The sequence below is a fragment of the Astatotilapia calliptera genome, chromosome 10 (assembly GCF_964374335.1).
Source record: "Astatotilapia calliptera chromosome 10, fAstCal68.1, whole genome shotgun sequence".
Lineage (NCBI taxonomy): Eukaryota > Metazoa > Chordata > Actinopteri > Cichliformes > Cichlidae > Astatotilapia > Astatotilapia calliptera.
The window spans coordinates 19,513,820-19,539,128 of NC_137431.1; the positions used below are offsets into that span (position 1 = coordinate 19,513,820).

Consider the following 25,309-nt stretch of genomic DNA (forward strand, 5'->3'; position numbering starts at 1 on the left):
GAGGGGAAAAGAGATGTAATGTCCATAATCCTCAGACACCCCCAGAAGACAGTCTACATAGTTATAGACTTACTGTGGTATAACTTTAAATTTGTGGTGTAAATGGAAATTCAGCTACTGCACTTTTAAGTAGCAACGGTGTAAAATGAGTGCCCGGGGGGGGGGTGCTTCCTGGTAGTCCCTGCCACATGACCACAAGCATCTGTTTGTGCATGTATCTCTGGGAAACATGAGGGCAGATGATTCTTCAGTGCATCTCTACACAAGAACACATCTCAAATATGTTCAGTTCTAGTTTGAACAAACCCAAATGCGTCATTACACTCTGAGTGGTGGGTGAAGAGGGGGGGGGGGGGGGTGATAGATAGATAGATTTATCTGCGCATCATGGCCTGCGAGATCTGCAGCCTATCCATCTGTATCAGTGTACTTCTGCGCCTGGATACAGACCACACAGGCAGGACCTGATTCCCATCATCATGACAACAGGGATGCCAAGCAACCAATCATAGCCCTTTGAGTTCTGCTCTGGAAGCTGATTGGCTTCCCAGCCTGCAGCCTGTTGTGGAATGTCCATCTTTAACCTCTCTGCTGCCAAGCACAGCGCATATACATCCTATATCGCAGTACGGAGTACTGCTGCATGTGTGAGCTTCCTCTGAATTATTGGTAAAGCTTTGTGTACGTCACAGCTGGAACATCTGAATGACATCCATTGTTTTTTGGCAGCGTAAATAAAAACCCACGCGTGTGCTGCTCCCCTGATGTAAACACAGCATGACTGATCATCTGTCATCTGCACGAACCTGCTTCGTATTTTATTCCAGGTCGACCCGGAGTATTCCGTAAATCTCACAGAGCACAAACTGGGGAGGAGGGGAATCTTGTAGTTATACAATAATGTCATTATAATAGACTATGCACAATTTCTCCATAGCTGTATGCTAGAATTAAGTCCTCGTAAATAAACTCTACTCTTTCCATTTTTCCACGGACGTGGTCTGTTGTCCACAGACAAACAAATGTTTTATATATATATATATATATATATATATATATATATATATATATATATATATATATATATATATATATATATATATATATATATATATATATATATATAGCTACACAGCTATACAGCTCAGTGTCTGAAAGTGCATAAGGTCGAACAAATCGCGGGGAAGGGAATGTTGACAGTCATTATGTGTATTACTTTCTCCATCCACACACACCTCTGTGTTTGGAGTTGTTGGATGGCAAAGCAAACTGTAGGGAGGGAGAGAGGGGGCAACATTTAGCCCGCGGGGTGCAGCAGGACAACAACCTCGGCGAGTCCCCCACCCCCCCACCTCCAAAACTGTCACACGTGTACTCTCGCTTCAGTTAAAGCTGGCTCCTGAGCCGCTCGGACTCCTGTTTGTTTCATTATCTCCTCGGTTCCTTCACGGTGGAAGGGAGGTGATTCTCTCCGCCGCCATTTTTGGGGAACTGCTTATTTGTAAAGAAACTTTGCTAGCTGCTTCCTAACGTTAGCAGCTAGCTGGTTGGCCAGTACCCTGCCTGCCTTTCCTGCAGCTCGTTGTGACAGTTTAAGCTTGGCAGTCAATCGTTATCCAGCTCAGCTCTTTGCTTCGCTTTCATATAAATATTTATTATTTTCACTTGCTGACGAAAATCGGTTATTGCTAAGGAGAATAATCGGACTGGGCAGAATGACCGTCTGTATTTGGGTAGGGCAATTATGCGGTTAGATTAGCGAATTAGCATTGCTAACTTATCGGCTAGCGAATTCCGCACTCTGATTTGCCCGGATTGCTTTGCCTGCCCGTGATTTAGCCACAGACACCTTGCCCTGCTCTGTTTCCGAGTAACCGGATTAAGCAGCCGTTCATACCCCCACTTCATCTCAACCTGTGTGGATTCATTTTTCTTTTCTTGACAAGGTGAGTTGATAACCAACTTTAGCGTTCTGCTAACGTTTACTCTGTGTGTGTTGATTTGTTCTCCCAACGCTATATACTGCAACGGAGCTTAATTTCAATATATCTTATCTTACGAGTTAGCCAGCCAAATACGATGCTATTTTCCAGCTAACCAAAAGTTGCTGTCACAACTTCTACAGTGTGTCACATCAACAGATTTTTTTAGCCCGCTTATTGGGCAAGTTGAGTCACCCATTGTTAGTGTGAAGACAGTATGTTTTTAATGGCGATGTGACATGTCTCTAATTGATCCAAATGTACAAGGGGAAATGCTGGGGAGCTAAATCGAGAGTTGTTATCATGGTAGTAAAAGGATGGGCACAGATTGCTTTACCTAAGCAGCGTTAGCTAGCTGCTTTAGCATGCTAATCCGCTTTATGCAACTATGGTTGAAAGCAGTGCCACTCCCTCGTTTTGTTTTTGTCCACTGTGGCTGTACGGCAACACTGAGTGAAACTCGCCTCTGAGGAGAGGAGGGTGTCTGCTTGACAAGTTTGTTTACCTCTAAGGGACCTCGTACTGTCTGAAAAGCTATGCAGTGTAGCGGTAGGTGACATTGGCCCAGGCTCATCCTATGTATGTCGCATGCTTTCACTGGCTTTGTGTTTACAAGCGGCGTTGGCCAGCACAGTCTGACAAATCATCTTTGCCGTGTGCGAGAACGGGTAGCGCTCACGTCGGTCGGCGGCTGGTGTGGTTTTTTTGTTTTGTTTTGTTTTGTTTTTTTAGTGCATTGACGTGAATCGCATTCTTCAGTTTTCAGTGTTGATATTGCGTAACTGTGGATATTACTCGGCAAGCTTCCCTTCTGCCTGGCTTATCTGCGTCTTTGTCGCCTAACTTATGCATTACACAGAGGACCAGCCGCACACGGAGGCAACACGGCACTGAATGTGGTTCAGTAACGCCGGAGTTGTGGCACCAAGTTCATCATGCATCCAAGGCGTTGCGCTTTGTTTGGGGTGATTTCTCAAATGTCCCAGGCTTGGTGGCTGACATGCCTTCTCTAGATCTTTGTGTGCAATGTAACAGGACTTTCTCTGCTACTCACTGATCACTAATTTTTCTGGCAGGCTGCCTGTCTGTCTGCTTTCCAGGTTCATTATAACTTGGTCTCATCTGATCACCTGCCAGTTGTTCATTTACATGTCTGCATGACTGTCAGAACAACAGTGCGTTCACACTGTCAAGCTACAAACCAGTGAGTGGTGCCCAGTGTCTTGATTGCTGGAGAAGCCCTTAAAAAGTTGTTGCCAGTGTTATATCAGGGTGATGTTGAATATGAGCAAACTGCATAATGGATTTAAGCGCCCTCAGGAAAACTGGATTAGACACCAGAGCAAAGCCTGCAGTGGTTGCTCAAGTTGAGATCAAAGGCAGCCAGTAGTAGTCTTGCCTTATTGTAGTGAATAATATATAATACGCTTTCACATGTAATACCATGAACCTTACTTAGCTTATTGATTGTACAGTGCCTTATTATTGTATTTAATCTTTTTATAGCTGGTATAAGTGATACCATGATAGTGATCCTCAGGTTCCATTTGTGGCGTTCAACATTCAGTAGTATGGTAGAGAGGGGAAAAAATGATATGATCGTGGAGATGTAAACCGTAGCACCTATACCTTTTTTTAAAAATATATATTACATCTGTGTGCATCATGGGTGTGTTTTAAAAAATCTTTTGACATCAGCGGTGGTCAGCGACACAGATAATAAGACTCATTTTTTAATGAGATTCTTTTTTCCATAATAAGGAGAAATAAGGGGAGACGTCTGTAATTGAGGGTGGTTGCTTAACACTTGGAGACCAACAACATATTTGATGAGTCAGAGTGAGAGCAAGAAGTCGGGGGTAGGGAGGCACATTTATTTTATTGTTTTCAGGTGATCAACTGAGGATACACACTTTAAAATGAGACAAAAATGTCTCAAGATTGACATTGTGCATCCTGTATCTTAAAACCAATCATAATCTTTAAGTTCACTCTCAGATTTTGCTAATTATTTTGATTACAATTAACTGAAGGTTTAAAGAGTCTATTTGACCATGTTTTAAGTAAGGGATGTGAATGAAGAAGTAGTTTGTACTATGAAAGTGTATGCCTTAGAGCTTATCAGCTCTTCATATTAGGGCTAGCATGTTTTTCTGACAGTTGTGCAATACACAGCAATGACGTTAAACTTCTAGCAGTTGAGCTTTTGTACACCTGAGTCACACGCAAGCCCATTTTTCCTGCTCGGGTTGTATGCCTTTTCAGACTCCAAAAATACACCTGTTCTGTTGTTGATAACCCATTGAGACCTGCTTTTATTTCAGCACAGTAAATGGATCAGGAATCAGATGAATTTAAGATGTGACCTGTAGATTAGGTAGTAATCTAATGTTATCAGAACTTATGCATATTCTCAAATCCAAAAAGTCCTTAGACCAAGGAGCCCATCCGGTTTGACGAACCACATCCACTGAGACATATGAGTATTTTGGTGTGTGGATGCCCGTATTTGCTGTTAAAGGGGCCATTTTAAATGCATTTGTTTTCCCTTCTCTTGTTCAGAGTAACTGTGGCATGTCGTTGACGCTCCTGACACTTGTCGCAACTGGAGGGGTGTAAATAGAGCTTTGTGATAGAAACTGGATGGTTCAGTCTTCTTAGCGTTTGGTCACTGCGTCTCTCCTCTCCATCACCAGCTTTGCGATGGCACGAGAAATTGAGATGTGTTGTTGACATTAGGTAGCTTAGCTAGAGAGCGTTCACTTCCTCTACTCAGTGCAAGCCACAATCTGTAATCGGTCTGGGAGGCAGGAGCTTGGACACCCCACCCTCCATCCCAGAGGGATACAAATGTTGCGTGTAAGCCATTTTAATAACATCACATGCAGTTCATTAAATTAACATTTTCTCTGAACAAACAGTTATATGATGTTGCAGTGCTGTAGTTATTGTTTTTCTTTTTAATGGGGCGGCTGAGTAATTAACAAAGCATGAACTCAGTTTATTGACTGGTTCAAGCACAGATGAGTTACACATGACATATTTCATTTTTCATTTTTAAAAATTAGTACCTCGACTGGGGTCGTTTATGAGCTGTAACTACAATCATGCTTCTCTTTTGGGCTTGAGAAGATTTTAATTATTGTGTGTTAATTAAGCGTGTGTTTTGAGAATGTTCTAAGAAATGAATAAGGAGGAGTTCACTAGGACCAGTTACATCAGGCTGATACATGATCACGTCATGAGATGTATCAACTAAGTGCATTCCTATTTTGAATTATTTAACAGTACAGCATAAAGCATCTTCTAGGCACCATTTGTATGAATATGTGTGTATATATAACAAACGTAACAAAACTATTAAATTCCAGCAGTTCTGTTGAGGGGGGGAAGCATATCCATAGGTGATCATAGGTATTCTGGTTAATAACTCCAGTCAAGTACAGTAGGCAGTGAGGGGGTGTAATCGCCCAAAAATAACTAAACACAAGCATGTGGGTGTAACATGGATGTGTTGAGGAACTAAGGAAGAGTAATCGCTCCAACAGTATGTTTAGTGTGGTGGCTACCAGAACATGTGGAGCAATGTTAACCTTCATACTTAATCTGGTATTACATTTTGTATTCAAAGCCATTATTGGTGTAATTGCAGCTTGCCAAATAAGACTATGAATCATCCGCTTTCAAGAATAAAAAAAGGTTAATTGGAGTCTAATTAATAACAGTAATTAAAATGTGTTATGTTGTAGTAATGGATGTTTTAGGATGGGTTTCAATTGGCTTCTATTAAAATTCTTTGGAACATCCTGTACATATTTTTCTCTGCTGTTGGTGAGCCGTCTGGCCACAGCATTGCTCCACTGTAGCTAATCCTGTGGAGCTGAGAGAAATTCACTATGGAATCAATAACTTATTTGATTATTTATTATCCTTCTCCATTTCTCTCTCGCTCTCTCTCTCTCCCCCCGCTTCTCAATCACACCCATTGCTACTCAGGTTTGTGTATTGCTTGCGTCTTCATTAGGCATCATGGTGAATTTTACAGTGCAGAGGAAATCAATTCGCATAACTCTTCGAGAGAGAATCCATTTTCTCAAGCAGTAAAGCAGAACAGTGTCCAGCACTTCTCCTCTTAATAATTGCATGTGCTTACACACATCTAGCAATGCAGCTCAGATTTTTCCAGATTTATTCATGTGACAGCGTTCAGTGCTTGATTCGCACTTCTCTGCAGTGTTATTTAAATTAGAATTAATCTTTGCTCCTTTTGTTTCTGTATTTCCCCTAATGCTAAAATATATACATATATATAGGCTCCTGCCTACGATAGCTGTAATGCTCCGACAATCCATCAAGCAGTGTGGGTTTGTAGCTTAGCAAAGTCCTACTAAAACATTTGACAGATTTACGAGCGCCGTGTACCACATAAAATCGTTTCGAGGTCAGTAAACACAGCCAGAATTCATACATAAGGCACACGGGATTATAAGGGGCGCTGTCGATTTTCAGAAAAATCAAAGGATTGATTTTAAGTGTGCCGTATTTTCCAAACAACACGGTAATAATGACGGCCTGCTAGCATGCTCTACCAAAAATAGTGCTTTGTTGTGTATCTGACCGTCGCCGCCATGCTTTTTCCGCCATGTGCGTATGAAAACAAAGGCACTGCGCATGTGCGTTTTACCCATATTCTAGTGTTTAATATATTTATTATTTTCCACAATGAAATACAAAAATACAAAGCAGTTTTACCCATATTCTATCGCGATATTTCATTTTCTTATCTTTGCCCAACATTATATCGGTATTACCGTGAACGGTATGATATGGCCCAGCCCTAATTGCAATTAACCATTTTAACTGCTGTTTTTTAAGTTATGCTTCATTACACTAACAGAAAACCTGCATCTTTTACATTTTAAAGTGTAATAATTATGTGAATAGAAAAGCATCTAGCATGAGAGGGGAAAAAATTACCATTGTAATAAATGACCACTGCAAAACACTATTGAGAAATTATGTAGTTACATTTGTATTACCTTTCGGTTACCTTTCTAACTGCTAGACGGTATACTAGATGTACCAGTTTTAACTTCCTGGATGGCACACATTTTTTAAATACCACCATGACGGTGAATAGTCAAAAGTTGTAGCTTTAAAGGTTCCACTGAGACAATGATTGCATTAACTGGCCATATTTATCAGGTACAGTTCTAATGTGGTTAAAAAATATATAATTCATTTACACTGAATTATATTTAACATGGAAAATTTAAGTAATTACAATGTATATAGTTTGGAAAACTAGTAACTGTACATTTACCAAATAACACCGCTAAAGCCTTAATCACACAGGTCTAGACACCAGTTGTTGTGTATTAATGTGTAATATGTATTCCCTGGTTGGTTATTGAGTTAATGATTCGTGATTACTTTGCTGTGGCCTTCTGTAGTTTACATGGAAGATACCAACATGTCTGCAAACACCATGTATTCTAGGTGCACTTGAAAAAAGGGCGACATGTCTGCAAACACTTGGAAAATACTTGCCAGGTGGGAGTGAGACTAAAAGGCACAACACAAACCAGAAACAGAAAATGTTTGCCTTCAAAGTTAAAGTTGTGCCTTACCAATAGAACCAAGCAATTTTACTTTAAAGGAGAATCTTTTCCATTTTGTATCTCACCTTTCACACTATTGCTCGGTGAATAGTTTCCAAATGTTTCCAAACAAGATGGCATCTTCCATATAAATTACTGATGACCACAGCAACTTGCTAGTGACCAGAGCAATGTAAAGCAATTTTCAGTACAGGACCGTATACCTCTCTGTCATCAATTTCATGCTAGCAAATGCCAGCAACCTTCAGCAACCACTGACCATCCGGTTCCAGAAACCATACTTTTCCCTTGTCACCAGTTCCTGCCAGTTGGTTTCAACAGATCTCTAGGGCTGTGTGAGTGAGGCCTAAAGGGTATGCTGAGTAATGCAGGGTAGTAAGTACTATCACCGAACATTAACAGCTGTGAGGGGCTCTATGGCTACTTTCATCAGTACAGTAAAGACAGATGGTGGATCAAAAAAAGAGTGCAGAGGTTCAGCAAAATGAGGCATCTGTGTTCATTTCTGGTCGCAATACTTCTGTGTTTGGCATTTATTGAGTATGGGGCTCAAGCAGCTCCGTCTTGCACAGATGTAAGAAAACAGGTGAGGTAAAGATTAAGCTAATAGATGTTTGTTTGTTTGTTTTAAACTGTTGAGAGAATAAAATTTGTTTCAAAGCTGCCATTCAACACTACCAAATATACTCACCTATAGAAAGTGCCGCCAAGTATCACTTCTATAAGTATAGTTTGCCAAAATAATGTTATTGTTATGCATCTAATAAGTTTAATAATAATTTATTTTGATTAAAAAAGAAACCTAAGAGTAGATTATTTATTTGGGTTTTTGTTGTATGTTTTTTATGTGTTATTTTTTTATATTTTTTTTTTAATGTAATGACTAAAATGGTTTCATTCTAGTCCGTTTTAAATATATAACTAAATATATATAAATGACTTTGTTAATATTGCTTATGTTAAATAGAAATAAAAGGCTTGTTAGCATGTAATGTTGTAGCCGTGCATTGTAGCAATCTGTGAGATCAGTGTGGTGCATTTATGAGGAAGTGTAGTCACATGTCTGCTAGAAAAAATCACAGAAAACTTTGACAGCAGACTGTTGTTAACATTTTTGGTTGTTGCTGCTGCTCTGAATGCTTTGTCAGTATATCGTTCTGACTTTGCGACGAGCTTTTAGCTTAGAGCTGATATTTTTCTTAATTTGTCAGCAACACTGGTTTGAAGCTTTTCTACTTTCACGCACAAAATCCCCAAAATCTCAGAGTACACGGTACATGTGTAATCACATCTCTAAGCGTTAACTTTAAAGTTAACATGGCCGTGCCATCTGCTTTTTTTTTAATGCGGTAAAACTGCCATATGTAGATGTTGTTGTGTACATGCTACATATCGTTACTGAAAAATGTTGATGAGCTTGACTGGCAGCACATGACATGAAGATGTTATGCACTGCCTTTCATTGGAACACTAATGCATAGTTTCGCTTTTCTTTGGCAGTCCAGCACTCCTGTTGGCCCTTTGACCAACATGAGACTGGATGTCATGTGTATTTTGGGAAATTCACACAAGTTCACATTAGCATCTCACACCAAGTAAAACCTTGCTGTTGAAGTTCCATGCATGATGTCAAGTATGTGCTTAAGAGTTGTCTACCATATTGCATGTGATATAATCACTGGTTGCTATGGAACAATGTTAATTCCACAACTGGTTGGCAAGTGGTTCCTGGAGTTTGTTGGCTGTCGCTCGGTGAAATTGATTGCAAAGAAGGTGCTGCACCAAAAAAACCTTTCCATATTTGTCTTCAAATACTCCCTAACTACCAGCCAAATGAGAAGTAGAGAAGGTTTAGCTTCAGAATAAAAGTTGTGCCTTAGCGCGGTAGTCAACATGTTTCAAAAGGTGCAACTTTTACTTTTGAAGGCAAACCTTCTCCATTCCCGGGTTGTGTCCCACACTCCCAAAGTGAGAGCAGAGCGGCTGGCCAGTATTTGTAGACAAGTCTGTCACATTGATACAATCTACAGGCAATCTCACAATATGGTAGCAACCAAAGCAATCACAAGGAGGTTTTTGCCAACTGGTTGGAGAATGCATTCTTTTTGGTAGCGACGGGTGGTTGCCAAGCAGTCACTGACAGGTGTGAATGGGGCTTGAGCACTTATTTTTCCAGCAACTGCTATCAAACTTCAACTACTTCTGCTGGCTTAGAAGTTAATGTCCCATGGATAGTGGTCACATGTATGCAAAATGTCAATACCTGTATATTAAATGTTTCGTGTATAGTTAAATTGACCCCTGTTTATTGTTGATGAAGCTTAAAAGTTTGCTTAACAGCAAAGTTTTAAGCTTATTTGCTTTTTTTCATTATGGCAGAATTAGAAAAATCTGAATCTCTATTCACTAGAATCCAATAGAATAAGACTAGACCTCTGTTTTTCTTACTTAAGCATGTTTATATTAACAGTTTGTATTTCATTCTGTCCAGAATATTTATTGTCTTTGAGGACTCTGTTTCCCAATTCTTTTTCTTTCTTTTCTTTTTTTTAACAGTCAGCTGGATAGCTTTTTTTTTTTTGTACATAATTTGAATGAGGCTTGTAAACAGTATTAATCTTGCATATGTAAATGTGTTAGTTGTGAGTCCGATGATGCAAATATTTAGCCCTATGCCAGGATTGATCAGTCAGTGCAGCTTACCCTTCATTTCTGCAGGCCAGCTCATAGCAGTGGACATGAAATCAATTCTTGTGTTGGAATATTTGTATTGTCCAGTCATCCCAGTAGTTTAAAGATCTACAGTAATTGCTGAGGCAGTGCTAGTGATGACTCAGCGGTTAAATTAGTGTCAGTAGCTGAAGGCCAAAATCACCAAGTATAATATAGTTCAGAGGTGACCTTTCTGACCAACTCGGTCTTTTGTGTTTTTCTTTTCATGAAATATAAAGCTATATTCTTGCCCTGTCACCCTGTGAGCAAACAAGCGTTTGAGAAAATATTTCATTTTTGCTTTCTTTTAGGTCAAAGTTGTGCTCAGATTTCCTTCTTTCCTCTTTGAAGGTCTTTGACTCATCTTGCTGGTATCGTCAAACTCTTGTTCCTCCTCTGCAGGATCAATGTGTTTCATCTTGTCCTTGCTAACACATCTCGCTGTCTCTGTCTCATTTTTTGTCCATGCAGGCGCCCATGTACTGGTTCCTTAGGGTCATCGATTACCGCAGATGAATCTTCAGCTGCTTTGCCATAGCTCAGCAGCCAGATAGTCCCATCGCCTTTGCGTGGGTGATAAGGGACTACATTAACCAGGATGCCCTCCTCCGTAAGGGCAGGGAGCCTCAAGGATCCGGAGGTGGCTGAGCTTTTCTTCAAAGAAGATCCAGAGAAGCTTTTCTCCGACCTCCGAGAAATTGGCCATGGCAGCTTTGGCGCCGTCTACTTTGTAAGAGAACTGCATCTTTACTCTGACACAAACAAAAGACAGAGTCACTTTGGATTAGATGAGTGGTTTAAAAAAAAAAAAAACCTGTTCACTTTAAAAAGTGATAAAATCAGTTAAATAGTGTAACACTGAGCCCATAAACTCCACAGGAAAGTGTTTATTTGGATGTAAATGTCCTCAGAGGTGTCCCTGCCTTTTGGCCATTATGGAGAATGCAGGTTAAACATACTCCTGGCTTCATTTTTCAGACTCGAAAGTTACTTCCATCTTTTAAAGAGATCTTGATAAACAACATGTCAAATGCAGATAATTAATGTTACAGTGTATGTTCTGATTGCAGCATGTACCAACAGTGTCCTTCTCGTTTCCCAGGCACGGGATGTGCGCACAAATGAGGTGGTGGCAATTAAAAAGATGTCCTACAGTGGCAAACAGTCTAATGAGGTGAGAAAATTGTGGCCAGAAAATAGATCGAAAAAACACAAATTGATGCAGCAAATCATGAAGCATTGATGCCAAATAATCCAAATCCAAATATAAAAAGAACGTTATAGGTGAACATTGTGCTGTTTCTGAGCTTCCAGCAAAGTGGAATTCACTTTCTTGAATCAGTAACTTTGCTGCAGACACAGCCACCTCTGGTTCGTTAAGCCAGTCAACGATTTCCATTTAAATTTTTATTTCACCAACAGAAATGGCAGGACATCATAAAGGAGGTGAAGTTCCTCCAAAGGATCCGGCACCCCAACAGTATAGAATATAAAGGATGTTACCTCCGTGAGCACACAGCATGGGTGAGTCTAGCTTACAGGCATGCATAATCTCACGCTGCCTAGCACCGCTATTCTTAAAATGATGTCATGTTTCCAGCTGGTGATGGAGTACTGTCTTGGCTCGGCCTCTGACCTGCTAGAAGGTGAGAAGCAAACAGTTGTTTTTACTCTTCTAAATGACATGTGGATATTTGAGTGAGTTCACATTGTTCTGGTTGTTTTCCTGCAGTTCATAAAAAACCTTTACAAGAAGTTGAGATTGCTGCCATCACACATGGTGCTCTGCAGGGGCTGGCCTACCTTCATTCCCATAATATGATCCACAGGTGAGTGAGGTCCTCAATCAACTGTTTATTTTATTTTATGATATTTTAAGTATCTTAGGAAGCAACTGTAAACACTACATCTCTCCACTTATCCACATGCTGTGATGTTCTCTCTCTCTCTTTCAGGGATGTGAAAGCTGGCAACATCCTGCTGACTGAGCCTGGCCAAGTCAAACTGGCAGATTTTGGCTCTGCCTCCATTGCCTCACCTGCCAACTCTTTTGTGGGAACGCCATATTGGTAAGTGAAATCTGTATGAAGTTAAAGTGTAAGTGTAAGCGTGCGTGTGTGTATGTTTTGCGTGCATAAACCAGAACTGAATTTATCGATTCTTTAAGTGGGTGTCTGTTAAAAGCAGCGATTGAGCAGAACTGATTGTATATTTTCATATTCATACCCATGCCTGCCGATATAGTCAAATGCTTTGATACTGTAATCAGTAACAGGATTTTGACCTTGCCTTATTTACTATTAATTTACCCTATATTTATATTATGTGGCTTTTTGTCTGATCCCTTGTCCTGATTTATGTTTTTCCTTGAATTTATCCAGGATGGCCCCAGAGGTGATTCTAGCTATGGATGAAGGCCAGTATGATGGAAAGGTGGACGTCTGGTCCTTAGGGATTACCTGTATAGAATTAGGTGAGTGACAGTGTGTTTGTATGATTGAACTGACATTTATAAAGCTAATTTTCTAGTCTTGTTGAGAACTCAAAGCACTTTAACCTGCAACCCACATTTAACCAGACATTCATACAGTGCTTTATTCTATGTGTCTTAACTTTATCTACCTCACACCCGTGGGCCAATATAGAATCAACAGTTATCTTAACTTGTGTGGTGCTAGTGCTAATAGTGTACCACCACGCCACCTCTATTGTATCAATAAAAATGTAACAGCAGGAGAAAGTTACTTTTACTGGAAATGAAAGATTAAGGATTTTCTTTCCCTGACAAAGTGATTGTGATGTTTTGTTGCATCAGTAGTGTTTACTGATCACAGTTGGGTATTTTTTTTTTACTTCTCATCAGTTGTGAAAGGCAGCTTTAACCCTTCACTTACTCATACCAGTCACCCTGTAATTAAATTGGTGTCTGACTGATGTCGTTCTGTTCCAGCGGAGAGGAAGCCTCCCTTGTTTAACATGAATGCAATGAGTGCCTTATACCACATAGCGCAGAATGAGAGCCCCACGCTGCAGTCCAGTGAATGGTGAGGTGTCACACATGCACTCACAGTTTATCGTCTGTGTAGTTAAATTCAGATGTCTGCTGGGGATGTGAAACAAAGGTGTATATTTTTTGTGGATGCCAGCAGAGAGTTATTCTATCTATATCTAGTGTTTTGTAGCTGAAATAATGATGTTTGTTTTTGATGCCCACTCTCTGTGTCGTTGTTTTTTGACAGTCTCTCTTCTCCTCGTCTTTGTTCCAGGTCAGAAGATTTTAGAAACTTTATCGATTCTTGCCTTCAGAAAATCCCCCAGGACCGACCGCACTCTGACGACATGTTGGGTGTAAGTGTGCGCACATGTGCTGATGTACCGTACACTGCAACACAGACGGAGAGCAGCAGGGTCACTGTGCTAAGATGTGATACTGACGAGCCCTCTGTTGATGAAGCTCCCTGTGATGTTTGCACTCTGTTCTCTCCTCACATAAGCTTCTATTTTGATTCTTTAATCCTCCGTTTCCGGATAAACTGACAGAGACACACACAACCAAAACATGTACAGACACACACACATGCACACAGAGCTTGCTGTAATTACTATGGAGATGTGACTTCAGGGTCCATCGTTAAGTCACTGAGCAGCTGTCGTTTAGCCTGCTAATAGACTCTCTGTTGCTAATGGAAGTTGCCCTTAGGGTATGAAAACACTGCACATTGTCTTTTTGGGTTTTTTTTTTTTTGGTTTTTTTTTAAATGTCAACTTATAAAACTGTGCCTATATCAAGATCAGCTGAAATGTGTTTTTAGCTGCTGCTTAGTGTGGTTTTCCTGTATGTGAGTTGTAGCCCAACTTAACCACCTTAAGCTGAGCAAACACTGCGTTTTTTTTTTTTGTTTGTTTGTTTTTGTTTGTTTTTTTTCTTCAGTCGCCTTATTCAGCTTCTACTCAAACTGCACGATTGACTCGCAGGGGTTAGAAGTTTGTAGGTCATGATGCAGGGTCTCACACTATACAGCCCGATGCTATGATGCGATCTGAGTGCTCATACTGTGCGTCCATAAAATGAAGGTTATAACAGAAAAGCTTCTCGTTACCTCACGTATACTACACGATGCACGACACACGATGAAGGCGAAACTCGGGCCGATAACCAAAACGGTCGCACGACTGAAAAATCGGCTCAAAATAAGCCAAAAATCGCACAGTGTATGCCCAGCATTAAAGTGCCTAGCAAATGCCTTTTAATCTTACGAGGAAATGCGTGACTTTATCTACTTGGGTATTATTCTTAGCTGTCATAACTGTCATAGCTTCACAGACAGTCGTCTGGATGATCTGCTCTTGTGCACATTTCTTCCCCTTATACATGGAGGTTCTGGTAAGCAGGCACATGGTAGGAAGAGTCATTGTCAAAATGTAATAGTAGCTTATGCGCTGACATTTTAACTATTGTGGCACTCATTCTGGGATTTTAATGTTATATATTAAGGGTTAACTTTTATTTCTGACTAACTAATATAACACATGTTCCTTTTGAGGATCTTGGGCTTAGGGTTAGTGCCAAACCACAACCGCTCAAGGGGCTTTATATTTTAAGGTAAAGACCCTACAATGAATACAGAGAGAATCCCAACAATCAGACGCCCCCCTATGAGCAAGCACTTGGCAACAGTGGGAAGGAAAAACTTCCTTTAACCTCCCGAACTCTTTCGTGGCATTCTTAGTTTCTTTTTGCTATTTGGGCTGATTGGGACCTGATGAATGTAAAAACAAAGAATTACCAGATTTTTTTTTCAATTTTTTTTTTTTTTTTTAACCTGATTTTTGTTTCTGAGAAAAATGAGATCCACATATTAGGACATTTGTTTTAAATTTTGATAGAACAGTGGCAGTATAACGTCCTCGTAAGTGGATATCAGGCCCCTGTAGAGCAAAATATTGTATTTTGGTCTAGACAACCCAAAATGTGATGTCCAAGAGGGGAGAGAGACAAGACAGGAAAGTATTAAGGTATTAAGCTGCACCTCTTGACCTCTGAATTCAGGTGTTTTCAGTGTTGTTGTCACAGGTGTATAATAATCAAGCGGCTAGCCCTCTGCTTTTACAGAGGATGCAAGTTAAGTTCCAGCAGTTTTATTTGTGAAATTACTTCCCTCCTAGATAATCCACAGTCTGTCAGTAGTATTAGTGCAGTGTTTATGTGTTTGGGAACTGTGTGCTGGGAGCTTTCCATGACAGAGCAGTTCGTGTAGGTGTTTCTTTTGTTTGCAGATACTGTAACTTATTATTATATGCTAACTTGCAAATTTCATCTAATGTTATGAGACTGCAGTGTAAAAATCCAAGCTTCACTTGTGGTTCAGTAGAACTTCTGACATGTAAATATATTTGATCAGTCAAGAAAAGACTCTTCACACATGCAGCTTATTTTCCCCTGTTTTTTGCCTGAAAACAATTAATTTGTGTCATTCTCAGACAAAGAATATACATATTAATATTCAGGCGTAAACACACACCAATGGGATCATCACTCTTAGATTGACACTAATCAATCAATGCCTGAGCACCTTTGTCCCCAATTTAACTGGTGTGGTTGCTCTTGAGTTGCTGATCCTGAAGCAGTATACCCAGGCCTGGGCTGTAAGGCTTTTGTTGGTGCAGGTCAGCATAGAGGTTAGGGGCATAGGGAGAAGGGACAGCAATGATCGGGCATAGTATGAGACAACCTTGCCTGGCGTGAGTCATCCTCCCATTAAATCCCAGGGCTATGACCTCATCACTTGCATTCAATATCTTTTGGCAGTACTGAATATCCCATCATCACATTCATAATATTTGAAATGTACTCTGATGTCATTCTGATGTTATTTCCCCGTCTCCTGTCACGTTACTTTCAAACCTACCAGTTAAAAATGGACATGCAAGTAACTTTCCTTTCACCGCCCCACAGCACGAGTTTCTGCAACGTGAGCGTCCAGACTCTGTGCTGATGGACCTCATTCAGAGAACCAAGGATGCCGTACGAGAGCTGGATAACCTGCAGTACCGAAAGATGAAGAAGATCCTCCTTCAGGAGGCCCACAATGGGCCCACTTCAGAAGCCCAGGATGCAGACGAGGTGTGTGGACGATTGCTGGCTAGCATCCAAACTTGAGCGACAAGAACAGGCTTCATGTGGGCACACAAATGAATTTGCCACTTTAAAAGAGCTTTCCTCAGTAACTCTAAATGCCTTGTTTGTATGCATGTCTGTCTGCGTCTCCTGTGTCTTTCGTTCTTCCTCTTGTTCCCTCGCACGCCGTCTTTCTCTGCGCCACTCTTTCGGCTTTGTCTTCAGGACCTGGAGCCTGGTGGAGGTCGGACAGGAACGGTGAATAGCGTTGGCAGTAATCAGTCCATCCCCAGCATGTCTATCAGCGCTAGCTCCCAGAGCAGCTCTGTCAACAGCCTGAATGAAGCAGCCCAGGACAGCCGCAGTGAGCTGGACCTAATGGAAGGAGATCACACAGTCATGTCCAACAGCTCAGTCATACACCTCAAACCGGTAGGTGAAACGACTCGGACACATGCTAACAATTTAAAGGTGGATTCTTCTGATCTCAGTTTATAATAAAGCCTCACATGGCTTTGCTGGGAGCTTGGGCTCAAGTTACGTCACTTCACTCTCTCAGACCATGCATACATGTCAATGCTCCAAGTGTCTTTAATGTGCTCTTTCCACGGTTACACTGTGTAGTGTATCTTCTCAATTATTCTGTTGTCTTACCCCCCTCCAGGAGGAAGAAGAGAGTCTCTCTTTGGAACAAGCGGCCACCAGTGAGCCCACTGAGCCCCAGCCAACACCAGCTCAGGCCCCGAGGAAGCACTACCGCAACAGAGAGCACTTTGCCACTATACGCACAGCATCACTTGTAAGAACACATTTGCTTAATAAACCTTCCTTTGATTTGACAAAAGGACTGAAATATTATGTGTTATATGTTTAGCAAATGTTTAAAATTCCTTGGTGGAGACTTGCGAGTAGATTTGTTTACCACTCACAAGCACAAGTGTCTAATCAGATAAGTGGAATGTCCTAGTGTAACAACAACGTTCTGATAATTCTTCTTCATCGTCATATTGTAGGTGACACGTGAGATGCAAGAACACGAGCAGGACTCTGAGCTGAGGGAGCAGATGTCAGGATACAAACGCATGAGGCGGCAACATCAGAAGCACCTAATGGCCCTGGAGAACAAGCTGAAAGGGGAAATGGATGAGCACAGGCTGAGGCTGGACAAAGAGCTGGAGAGTCAGAGGAACAACTTCACCCAGGAGATGGAGAAGCTGCTTAAAAAACACCAAGCGGCCCTGGAAAAAGACGTATGTAGACAAACGAAACTAAAATATTAATTCAGAGGAAAAACACAGTTAATAGTCTGTAGAGACAACAGCGAAATGCTCACATTATGATATTAAACTACATTCATGTTCGATTTAGCTGAAGACGTTTGCCAACGATGAGAAGAAGTTCCAGCAGCACATTCAGGTTCAGCAGAAGAAGGAGCTCAGCAGCTTCTTGGAGTCGCAAAAGCGGGAGTATAAACTACGCAAAGAGCAGCTCAAAGAGGTAACGCACATCCGCCTCAGCAGATAATAAATGCAGCCTGTTTATCAGACTAAATAATTATAATTAAATTATAATTTAATATAAATAATAATTAGTAAATTTACAATATCCAGTACTGCACAAAAGTCCTGAGTCACCCCTCATTTCTTTATATTTTGCTTCCACTGAGCCAGACTTGTAATTTATCAATGTGGTCTGACTCAGTGGTTCTGCAGATTTTCAGTTTTTCTTTGGACATTGGCTGCTTTTTCATTCAATGTTTGTCTCAGTTTTATTGAGTTATTAGCTCACCATCTACTAATTTACAAGTGCTTTTTAAATGACTGTAACTCCGTTTGTGCAAGAGACATAATTGTAATGGGTTTGAAGAGAAGAGAAGACGAGCTTTACAAGGAGATTGCTGCCATGTCTCATAAAGCATTCACAGGGTACTGCTGTCTGAACAAAATCAGCTCTGCCTAGATTTTACCATGTGCGCTTCACATTACCATGACTCCTCCACCATTTTAGGCAAGAGAGGAAATTCAAATGGTTCCTGAAAATTGAGAATTATTTCGTAATTTTCCAGCCTAAAGTCCATGTGGCCCGGATGATTAAGACATGAGTACAGTGGATCTCACCCCCGTTTCCCATTTTGCTAGCAGGGTAAAAACAAAAACACATTTCACTTCAGTCGAGAACTCAAATATTTTTAATTTATTATCATCCAAGACAAAGACCGGGAACACGCTTCATTTATTTTTGCTTGAAGGTGGGTTTAAATAGTTATTTGTGAGATGTGAATTTTGACCGGCGCAGGTTAAGGAATGCAGGGCTTCAAATGCTTTTGTGTCAAACTGAATCCCTGCATATTTAAAAAAAAAAAAAAAAGCTAAACGACACCTGTGTGGCAGGAGCTGAGTGAGAACCAGTCAACACCCAAAAAAGAGAAGCAGGAGTGGCTGTCCAAGCAGAAAGAGAACATCCAACACTTCCAGGTGAGGATCGCTCAATATGTACCCTTCAAAGAACAAGTGAGATTTTTACTCGTCTGCCCCACAAAGCTTTATTTGCCGAGTCTCTTTGATTTATTTTATTATTATTATTTTTTTGGCAGTATGAGTTCTATGGTTATTTATTACAAAACCATAATGTTTATTTCCAGGCTGAGGAGGAGGCTAACCTGCTGAGGAGACAGAGGCAGTATCTGGAGCTGGAGTGTAGGCGGTTCAAACGCAGGATCCTCATCGCCAGACACAATGTGGAGCAGGACCTGGCCAGAGAGGTGTGGAGAGAAACAGGAGAAACATATACCCAGCAGCACACAGTCTCGCTTTAGATCACAGTTTTATGATACGTATTTGAGTTTTTGTTTGTTTGTTTAGGAGCTGAACAAACGTCAAACGCAGAAGGATCTGGAGCATGCAATGCTGCTGAGGCATCACGAGTCCATGCAGGAGCTGGAGTTCAGGCATCTGGCAACAATCCAGAAGGCCCGGGCAGAGCTGATACGCACCCAGCACCAGACAGAGCTCACTAACCAGCTGGAGTACAATAAGAGGAGGGAGAGGGAGCTGAGGCGCAAGCATGTCATGGAGGTCCGGCAGCAGCCCAAAAGCCTGAAGGTACACAGAAAGATGGGGACTGTTTCTTTTTCCTTTAACAAATAATTTACTATCAACACTTAACTGGAATTATTCTCATCTCATTCAACTTTTATTTTTCCCCTTTAGTCTAAGGAGCTTCAGATTAAGAAGCAGTTTCAGGAGACCTGCAAAACGCAGACTCGGCAGTACAAGGCCCTCAGGAACCATCTGCTCGAGACGACACCCAAGTCCGACCACAAGGCTGTCCTAAAGAGGCTGAAGGAGGAGCAGACTAGGAAGCTGGCCATCCTCGCCGAGCAGTATGACCACTCCATCAATGAAATGCTCTCCACACAGGCTGTAAGTTTCATAAAGGAAGATCTGCAACATTTATCAAACATAAGTCATTTCTGAGCAACATAGTGAAAATGTATCTATAGATTATTCAAAGCTAATTTGTTTAATATATTTGTGAAGGGCATCTTTAATGTTTTCTTAATGCATAACAGCCACAGAAGAACCCGTTTATGTAGGTCTGTTTCTTTGCTCCCTCCCTTAGCTGCGGTTGGATGAAGCTCAGGAGGCGGAGTGTCAGGTGCTGAGGATGCAGTTGCAGCAGGAGCTTGAGCTGCTCAATGCTTACCAGAGCAAAATCAAGATGCAGACAGACGCACAGCACGACAAGGAGAGAAGGGAGCTGGAGCAGAGGGTGTCTCTGCGGCGGGCTCTGCTGGAGCAGAAAGTAAGAATAGCCTTTGTCTAATGTCGGGATGTGGCTGAGTGCATGTTGGGAAGTGACAGGACTGCGGTTACCTCTGCATTTATATGTACCAATTCTCTGTAGGTGTTGCACATACAGTTTGTTTTATCTTTAGTACGCTGGGATTGTTCATACGTTTGGCCAGTAATACAAACAATGTAGTTGCCTGTTTTTTCTCCGGTGTCACATTGTGTTTATGTCCCCAGATCGAGGAGGAAATGCTTTCCCTGCAAAACGAGCGTCTGGAGCGAATCCGCTCACTGCTGGAGCGCCAGGCCCGAGAGATCGAGGCTTTTGACTCGGAGTCCATGCGACTGGGCTTCAGCAACATGGTGCTCACTAACCTGGCTCCCGATTCTCAGGGAGGCTGGGGAGGAGGAGGAGGAGGCCAGGGGGCTCAGGGGGGAGGCCACTGGCCGGGAGGAGGTGGAGGAAGCAGTCACCATAGTCATCACCAGGGGGGCTCCAGCTCACAGCAGTCCTGGGGTCACCCCATGCTGGCTGGGGGCCCACCACCCTGGAGCCTCCACCACCCTGGTGGGGGTAGTCAGAGGGGTAGCCAAGGAGGTGCGGGAGGGGTGAGGAACAGCCCGCAGGCTATGAGGAGGACGTCATCAGGGGGGAGGAGTGAACAGGGCATGAGCAGGAGCGCCAGCATCACCTCTCAGATCTCCAATGGATCCCACCTGTCATACACCTAAAATACACACGCACACACAAATTGTCTTAAAGCTAATATCTCGCTCCGAGATAACTGTACACACACGCATCACGCACATACCACAGTACATCTCGCACTGCACAGTACTGAGGCTGGGTTTACCTGAGCCCAGCCGCTCTCCTGTCACCACTGCTCTACATCAGTGTACTGCTAGCAGCAGTCTGTGGAAACCCAGAAGACTTGAGACTAATAAGATACCCGAGGGCCATTTACAGTAGTGCAATAGTAGTTTTCTTGTTGTTTTTTGTTTTTTTTACTGCAGCATACACTGCTGTGTGTGTTTGTTACTGCCGTATCAGTCTCTGTTGCCACAATCCCAAACTAGTGTGTTAATTTTCTATTGAGAGTGGTTTGTTTGCCATCTTCTGTTTCACAGTATTGTTTTAAACCCAAGTGGGACCGATTGTGCACAAAGGTGCTGAGCTTGTCCTTCAAACCAGATTTAAACTGATGAAAAGTTAAATTAGATTATTTATGTGTAGTTGGGGGAAGACTAGAGAACGGAAGGACTGTTTCAAGCGACGCTTGACGCAGCTGAGGAAGTTAATGGACCGAGAAAGAGAGCGAAGGTCGTTGTAAGTGAATAGCTGTGGGTGTTGCTGACTGTTTAGCTGCAGTGCAGGGGGACAGTTGTGGTGACAGTATTAATTCCAGCTCCAAAGCTAATCCAGCTGACTTGACGTGAGAAGTTTCAGCGAGATCATTTTCATGGAAAACAAAGCTGCGTACGTTCTGGTGCGAGTGCCATGCAGGTTTCTTGAGGACCGTGAGCCCAGCTGCCAAAGGTAAAGGTGCAGAGTTGGATTTGTCGTTATAGCTACTCATGCCAACAATACTGTGGTGTAGTGAAACACATTGTGCCGGAGAAAGGCAGTTCAGTGGACATTAATGCCACGTGGCCAAGGGAGCCACTTGTCCTTCGTGTTCAGCTCCGTTATCTCAGCTCTTGGGTTTCCACAGGCCTCTGGCCTTCACTCACACCTGCCCAGTGGAAGGCCAGTCTGAAGGGCACTTGGATCCTTATTAGTCTGCAGGCCCTATGACAGAGATGGGTTTTCAGCAGCACCTAACCTCAACTTTGAACAGTTTCAAAACTGGTGTTCACTCATCACTTGTTTGCAATACAATTTCAATCTGATTTGGCACCATTTTAGTGATGCACTATGCAGTTAGGAACAACAAGAAAAGAGAAAAAAAAATGACACAAGCCTTTTGGCCTACCTCAAGAACACTCAAGTTAAAGCCTTGAATGTCTTGATTTGCACTTTGGCGTAGGCTTTCACCCACTCTTAATTGTTAATCGGACACATTTACACAAACATGTAGTGGCTATTCATTTTATTCGCCCAGGCAAACATTACGTAAGCCTGGTTTATAAATGCATGTGCGTTGAAAATAGCACACTTAGCCTTTGTGAGCTGAGTTGGATGTAAATTGGCAACACAGTCAGCAGCAGCAGGCAAATTTATTAATGTATAAAAACGTCCGTGAAGCTTTGGGAAGTATTATTATTCACAGTTGCCCGAAATGCCTTTTTGTTATTTCTTTGTTATTTTCTTTATTTATTTATTTTTAAACCTTATAAGACCCTACAGTGAAAACAAATGAACACAGAGTGAGGAGGAGCTTCACTAGCCCTCAGCTTGGTTGGTGACTGCTGAACGTTTTTGAAGAGTGGATGGGTGGTGATGCTGGGATCTCCGCTGCCATGCCCCTGCAACCTTCCCCGGTCTGACACCCCGCTCTGTCTCACCCCTGATGACCACAATGTCACATTCTGACCACCGATCTTGTCCCCCAGCATCCCTCCGCCTACGTTTCCTCCCCTCTGGAGCCTCCTTTTTGTTTTGGTTTTTTTGGTCTTCGCTCCTTCGCTCCCCACCTGGATCTTTGTGGAAAGAGCTCTCTCAAGTAAAACAAAAGAAGAAAGAAATATATATAAATGTTATAAATCTATAAAGAAGGATTATAGAGATGTAAAGCTAAAGGTGGAAAGTGTTATTGTGAAACAGAGTTTATGCATTATATGTTGCTGCAGAGGTGGAATGTACAGGAAAAGCGTGTTAATATTGTATATTTTGAATCTGAACATGTGGAGATCGAATCGACAAATCAGAGACGAGTTAACTTGCGATGCAGGCACAGCGGTGCGTGGCTTTAGAGCGGCGGCAGTTGAACGATGGATCGATTCGCGGCTGCTGAGTTTTTCACTGTCTTATTTGCAGCTGCGAGTTCTCGAACTTGTTACAGATATGCTGTTGTGAATGATAACAACACAACTGTAGGTCAGATTGCCTCGAGTAAACGGCAACACTTTGTTTTGTAGTGTATGAGGATGATTTTGCACATAATTTGAAAACTAGTTAGGTGGAGCCTTTGCTCGAGCACTGGCTATGTGTTACTGACATTGTACCCCATAGTGAAGACTCAGCCTCTCTGCTTCATATCTTGGTGGTTTTTAAAGGACTTGGAGCTAAAGTAAAGGTTATAACATGAGGGGGAAAAGTCTTTTTAAAGGTTTTATTTAAGGAAAAAAAAGAAGTGTTAAAATCTGAAATGGCTAAAATTGTTTCCAGATTCTTGCTGTAGACAGTAAACATTTTTGTCTTGTAGGGTCCACTGACCTTACATTTTCTGATCTGTGCACCAAGAGCCCTGTTTGTTTATGGTTCGACACAAACCATTTTCACACTGCACTTAATGATTTGCCTTTGGTGTGGGGGGGAGTACCAACCTGTACTCAATAGTTTGAATCTCTTTTTTGGCTCAGAAACAAAGCGCCAGTATGCCATTGTACCAACTTTCCCCCCAGCTCTTTAGTGTTTTTATGCCAGAAGGGGTGTTTTTAATTTCCAGATGATGTCTGCAGAGGGCCAAACGAGCGGTGGACTTTTAGACCTTCTCTTGTGTTTACTAGAACTCCCAGGTGTTTTGCGAGGCAGTCTACCTTTAGACCTCGGTCACTCTGAACTGGATCAGTTGCACTGATTGCACAAGTGACTGACCAGATTAAAGAGTCTACTGTGATCCACCCCCCCAACTCTCAGTGTTTGGGTTGGGGGAGGAGGTGACTGCTATTGCTGAAAGTAGGTGGGAGGCAGGCTTATGTCTCTGTACAGTCTGTTTTATCAGTATTCCTTTTATCTCCTGTCATTTGGTGGATCTTGCTGTTTTATTCTCCCTGGTCCAGAGATCTGTATTAAACTGTATTAAATGTATAGATTGTGCAGAAAGCTGAATGTTGCATAGCAGAAGAGAAAAGATATTCCTTACAGATGACAAAGTAAAATGTATAAATGAAACTCAAAGGCAAAGTTTAGGGGATAAATGTAATATTTTGTTTGTAATTACTATTTTTTGTTGGAAGAGGGCTACTGGATAAAGAATCATCTGTAATAAAATAATTTTAATATTTCTTTGTCCTGTGGTGTCTTGTATGAAATAGGAAATACAGTTATGTATGGATATGAAATGGAAAAAGTGTAACTGTTTCATTTTAAGATCTCCGGAGACCCCGGTAGAGAATTTTATTCCGCTTAATGTTTCTTCCTGTTAAAAGGGGGTTTTTCCTTCCCACTGTCGTGCTTGCTCATAGTGGGTGGTCTGATTGTGGGGTTCTCTCTGTAGTTCTGTAGGGTCTTTACCTTACAATATAAAACACATTAAGGTGACTGTTGTTGTGATTTGGCACCATATAAATGAAATGGGATTGTTTATAATTTGGATGTTTTTTGCAAAAATAGACATTTGTACTATTGTACCAAAGGAGGTTCAAGGAGTTTTGCACCAACAACCACCTCCATTGTGCAGCACAAGCTTTTGTACAGTTTGGATGAGTTTTACTATATTTAAAAAAATAAAAAAAATCATTTAACAATTTGTTGCCACAAATAAATAGAAATCATTTCAGTGGGCAGACTGTGAGAGAAGCAGGAAAAACTGATTAATAATTCCCTTTTAACATGTTCGGAAGCCCGTGGTTTCACTATCCAGTCATCATTTTACCAACAAATCGTAGGAAAAGTTGACGTTTTGCAAACGAAGTCATCTTACAAAAAGCCAGGAGCAGTATGGTTTTGATTTGTAGATACTTTCGAGTAGTGCCACCGACCTGTAGCACAGAAAATCATCAGGGTTTGGAGAAGAGCAGAAACATTTCTAGCACTAGGAGCACAAACGCACACTTCTGTAAAGCAGCTGAGATTCCTGAGTGTTCTCAAAGTAAGTGGATAAGAATTACAGTTCAGATTTATAAGCCAGAGGAATACGGAGCCTCTTTCGAGAGAATTTTGTTACTTGGTCACAGTAACTGCAATAACTGGTGATTTTCACT

The 25,309-nt window shown here is 41.6% G+C and overlaps 1 protein-coding gene across 1 annotated transcript; it reads left to right on the forward strand.

Moving 5' to 3' along the window:
* Window positions 1-1,356: 1,356 nt before the first annotated feature.
* On the forward strand, window positions 1,357-21,292 carry taok1b (TAO kinase 1b). The gene is made up of 21 exons (XM_026181461.2): window positions 1,357-1,946; window positions 10,787-11,045; window positions 11,418-11,489; window positions 11,738-11,839; window positions 11,916-11,961; window positions 12,048-12,144; window positions 12,271-12,384; window positions 12,697-12,788; window positions 13,266-13,359; window positions 13,582-13,663; window positions 16,272-16,439; window positions 16,659-16,865; window positions 17,098-17,232; window positions 17,447-17,683; window positions 17,802-17,930; window positions 18,824-18,907; window positions 19,075-19,194; window positions 19,295-19,534; window positions 19,643-19,855; window positions 20,055-20,237; window positions 20,462-21,292. The coding sequence occupies exons 2-21, from the start codon at window positions 10,914-10,916 to the stop codon at window positions 20,954-20,956; spliced, it is 3,042 nt and encodes a 1,013-aa protein (XP_026037246.1). The 5' UTR covers window positions 1,357-1,946; window positions 10,787-10,913; the 3' UTR covers window positions 20,957-21,292.
* Window positions 21,293-25,309: the final 4,017 nt, after the last annotated feature.

Excerpts from the sequence above, each read along its gene's own strand:
- taok1b (XM_026181461.2), top strand. The coding sequence starts at position 10,914 with ATGCCCTCCTCCGTAAGGGCAGGGAGCCTCAAGGATCCGGAGGTGGCT. Across the intron at positions 11,840-11,915 it reads TCCGTGAGCACACAGCATGG|CTGGTGATGGAGTACTGTCT; the intron begins GTGAGTCTAGCT and ends TCATGTTTCCAG. Across the intron at positions 13,360-13,581 it reads ACGCTGCAGTCCAGTGAATG|GTCAGAAGATTTTAGAAACT; the intron begins GTGAGGTGTCAC and ends TCTTTGTTCCAG.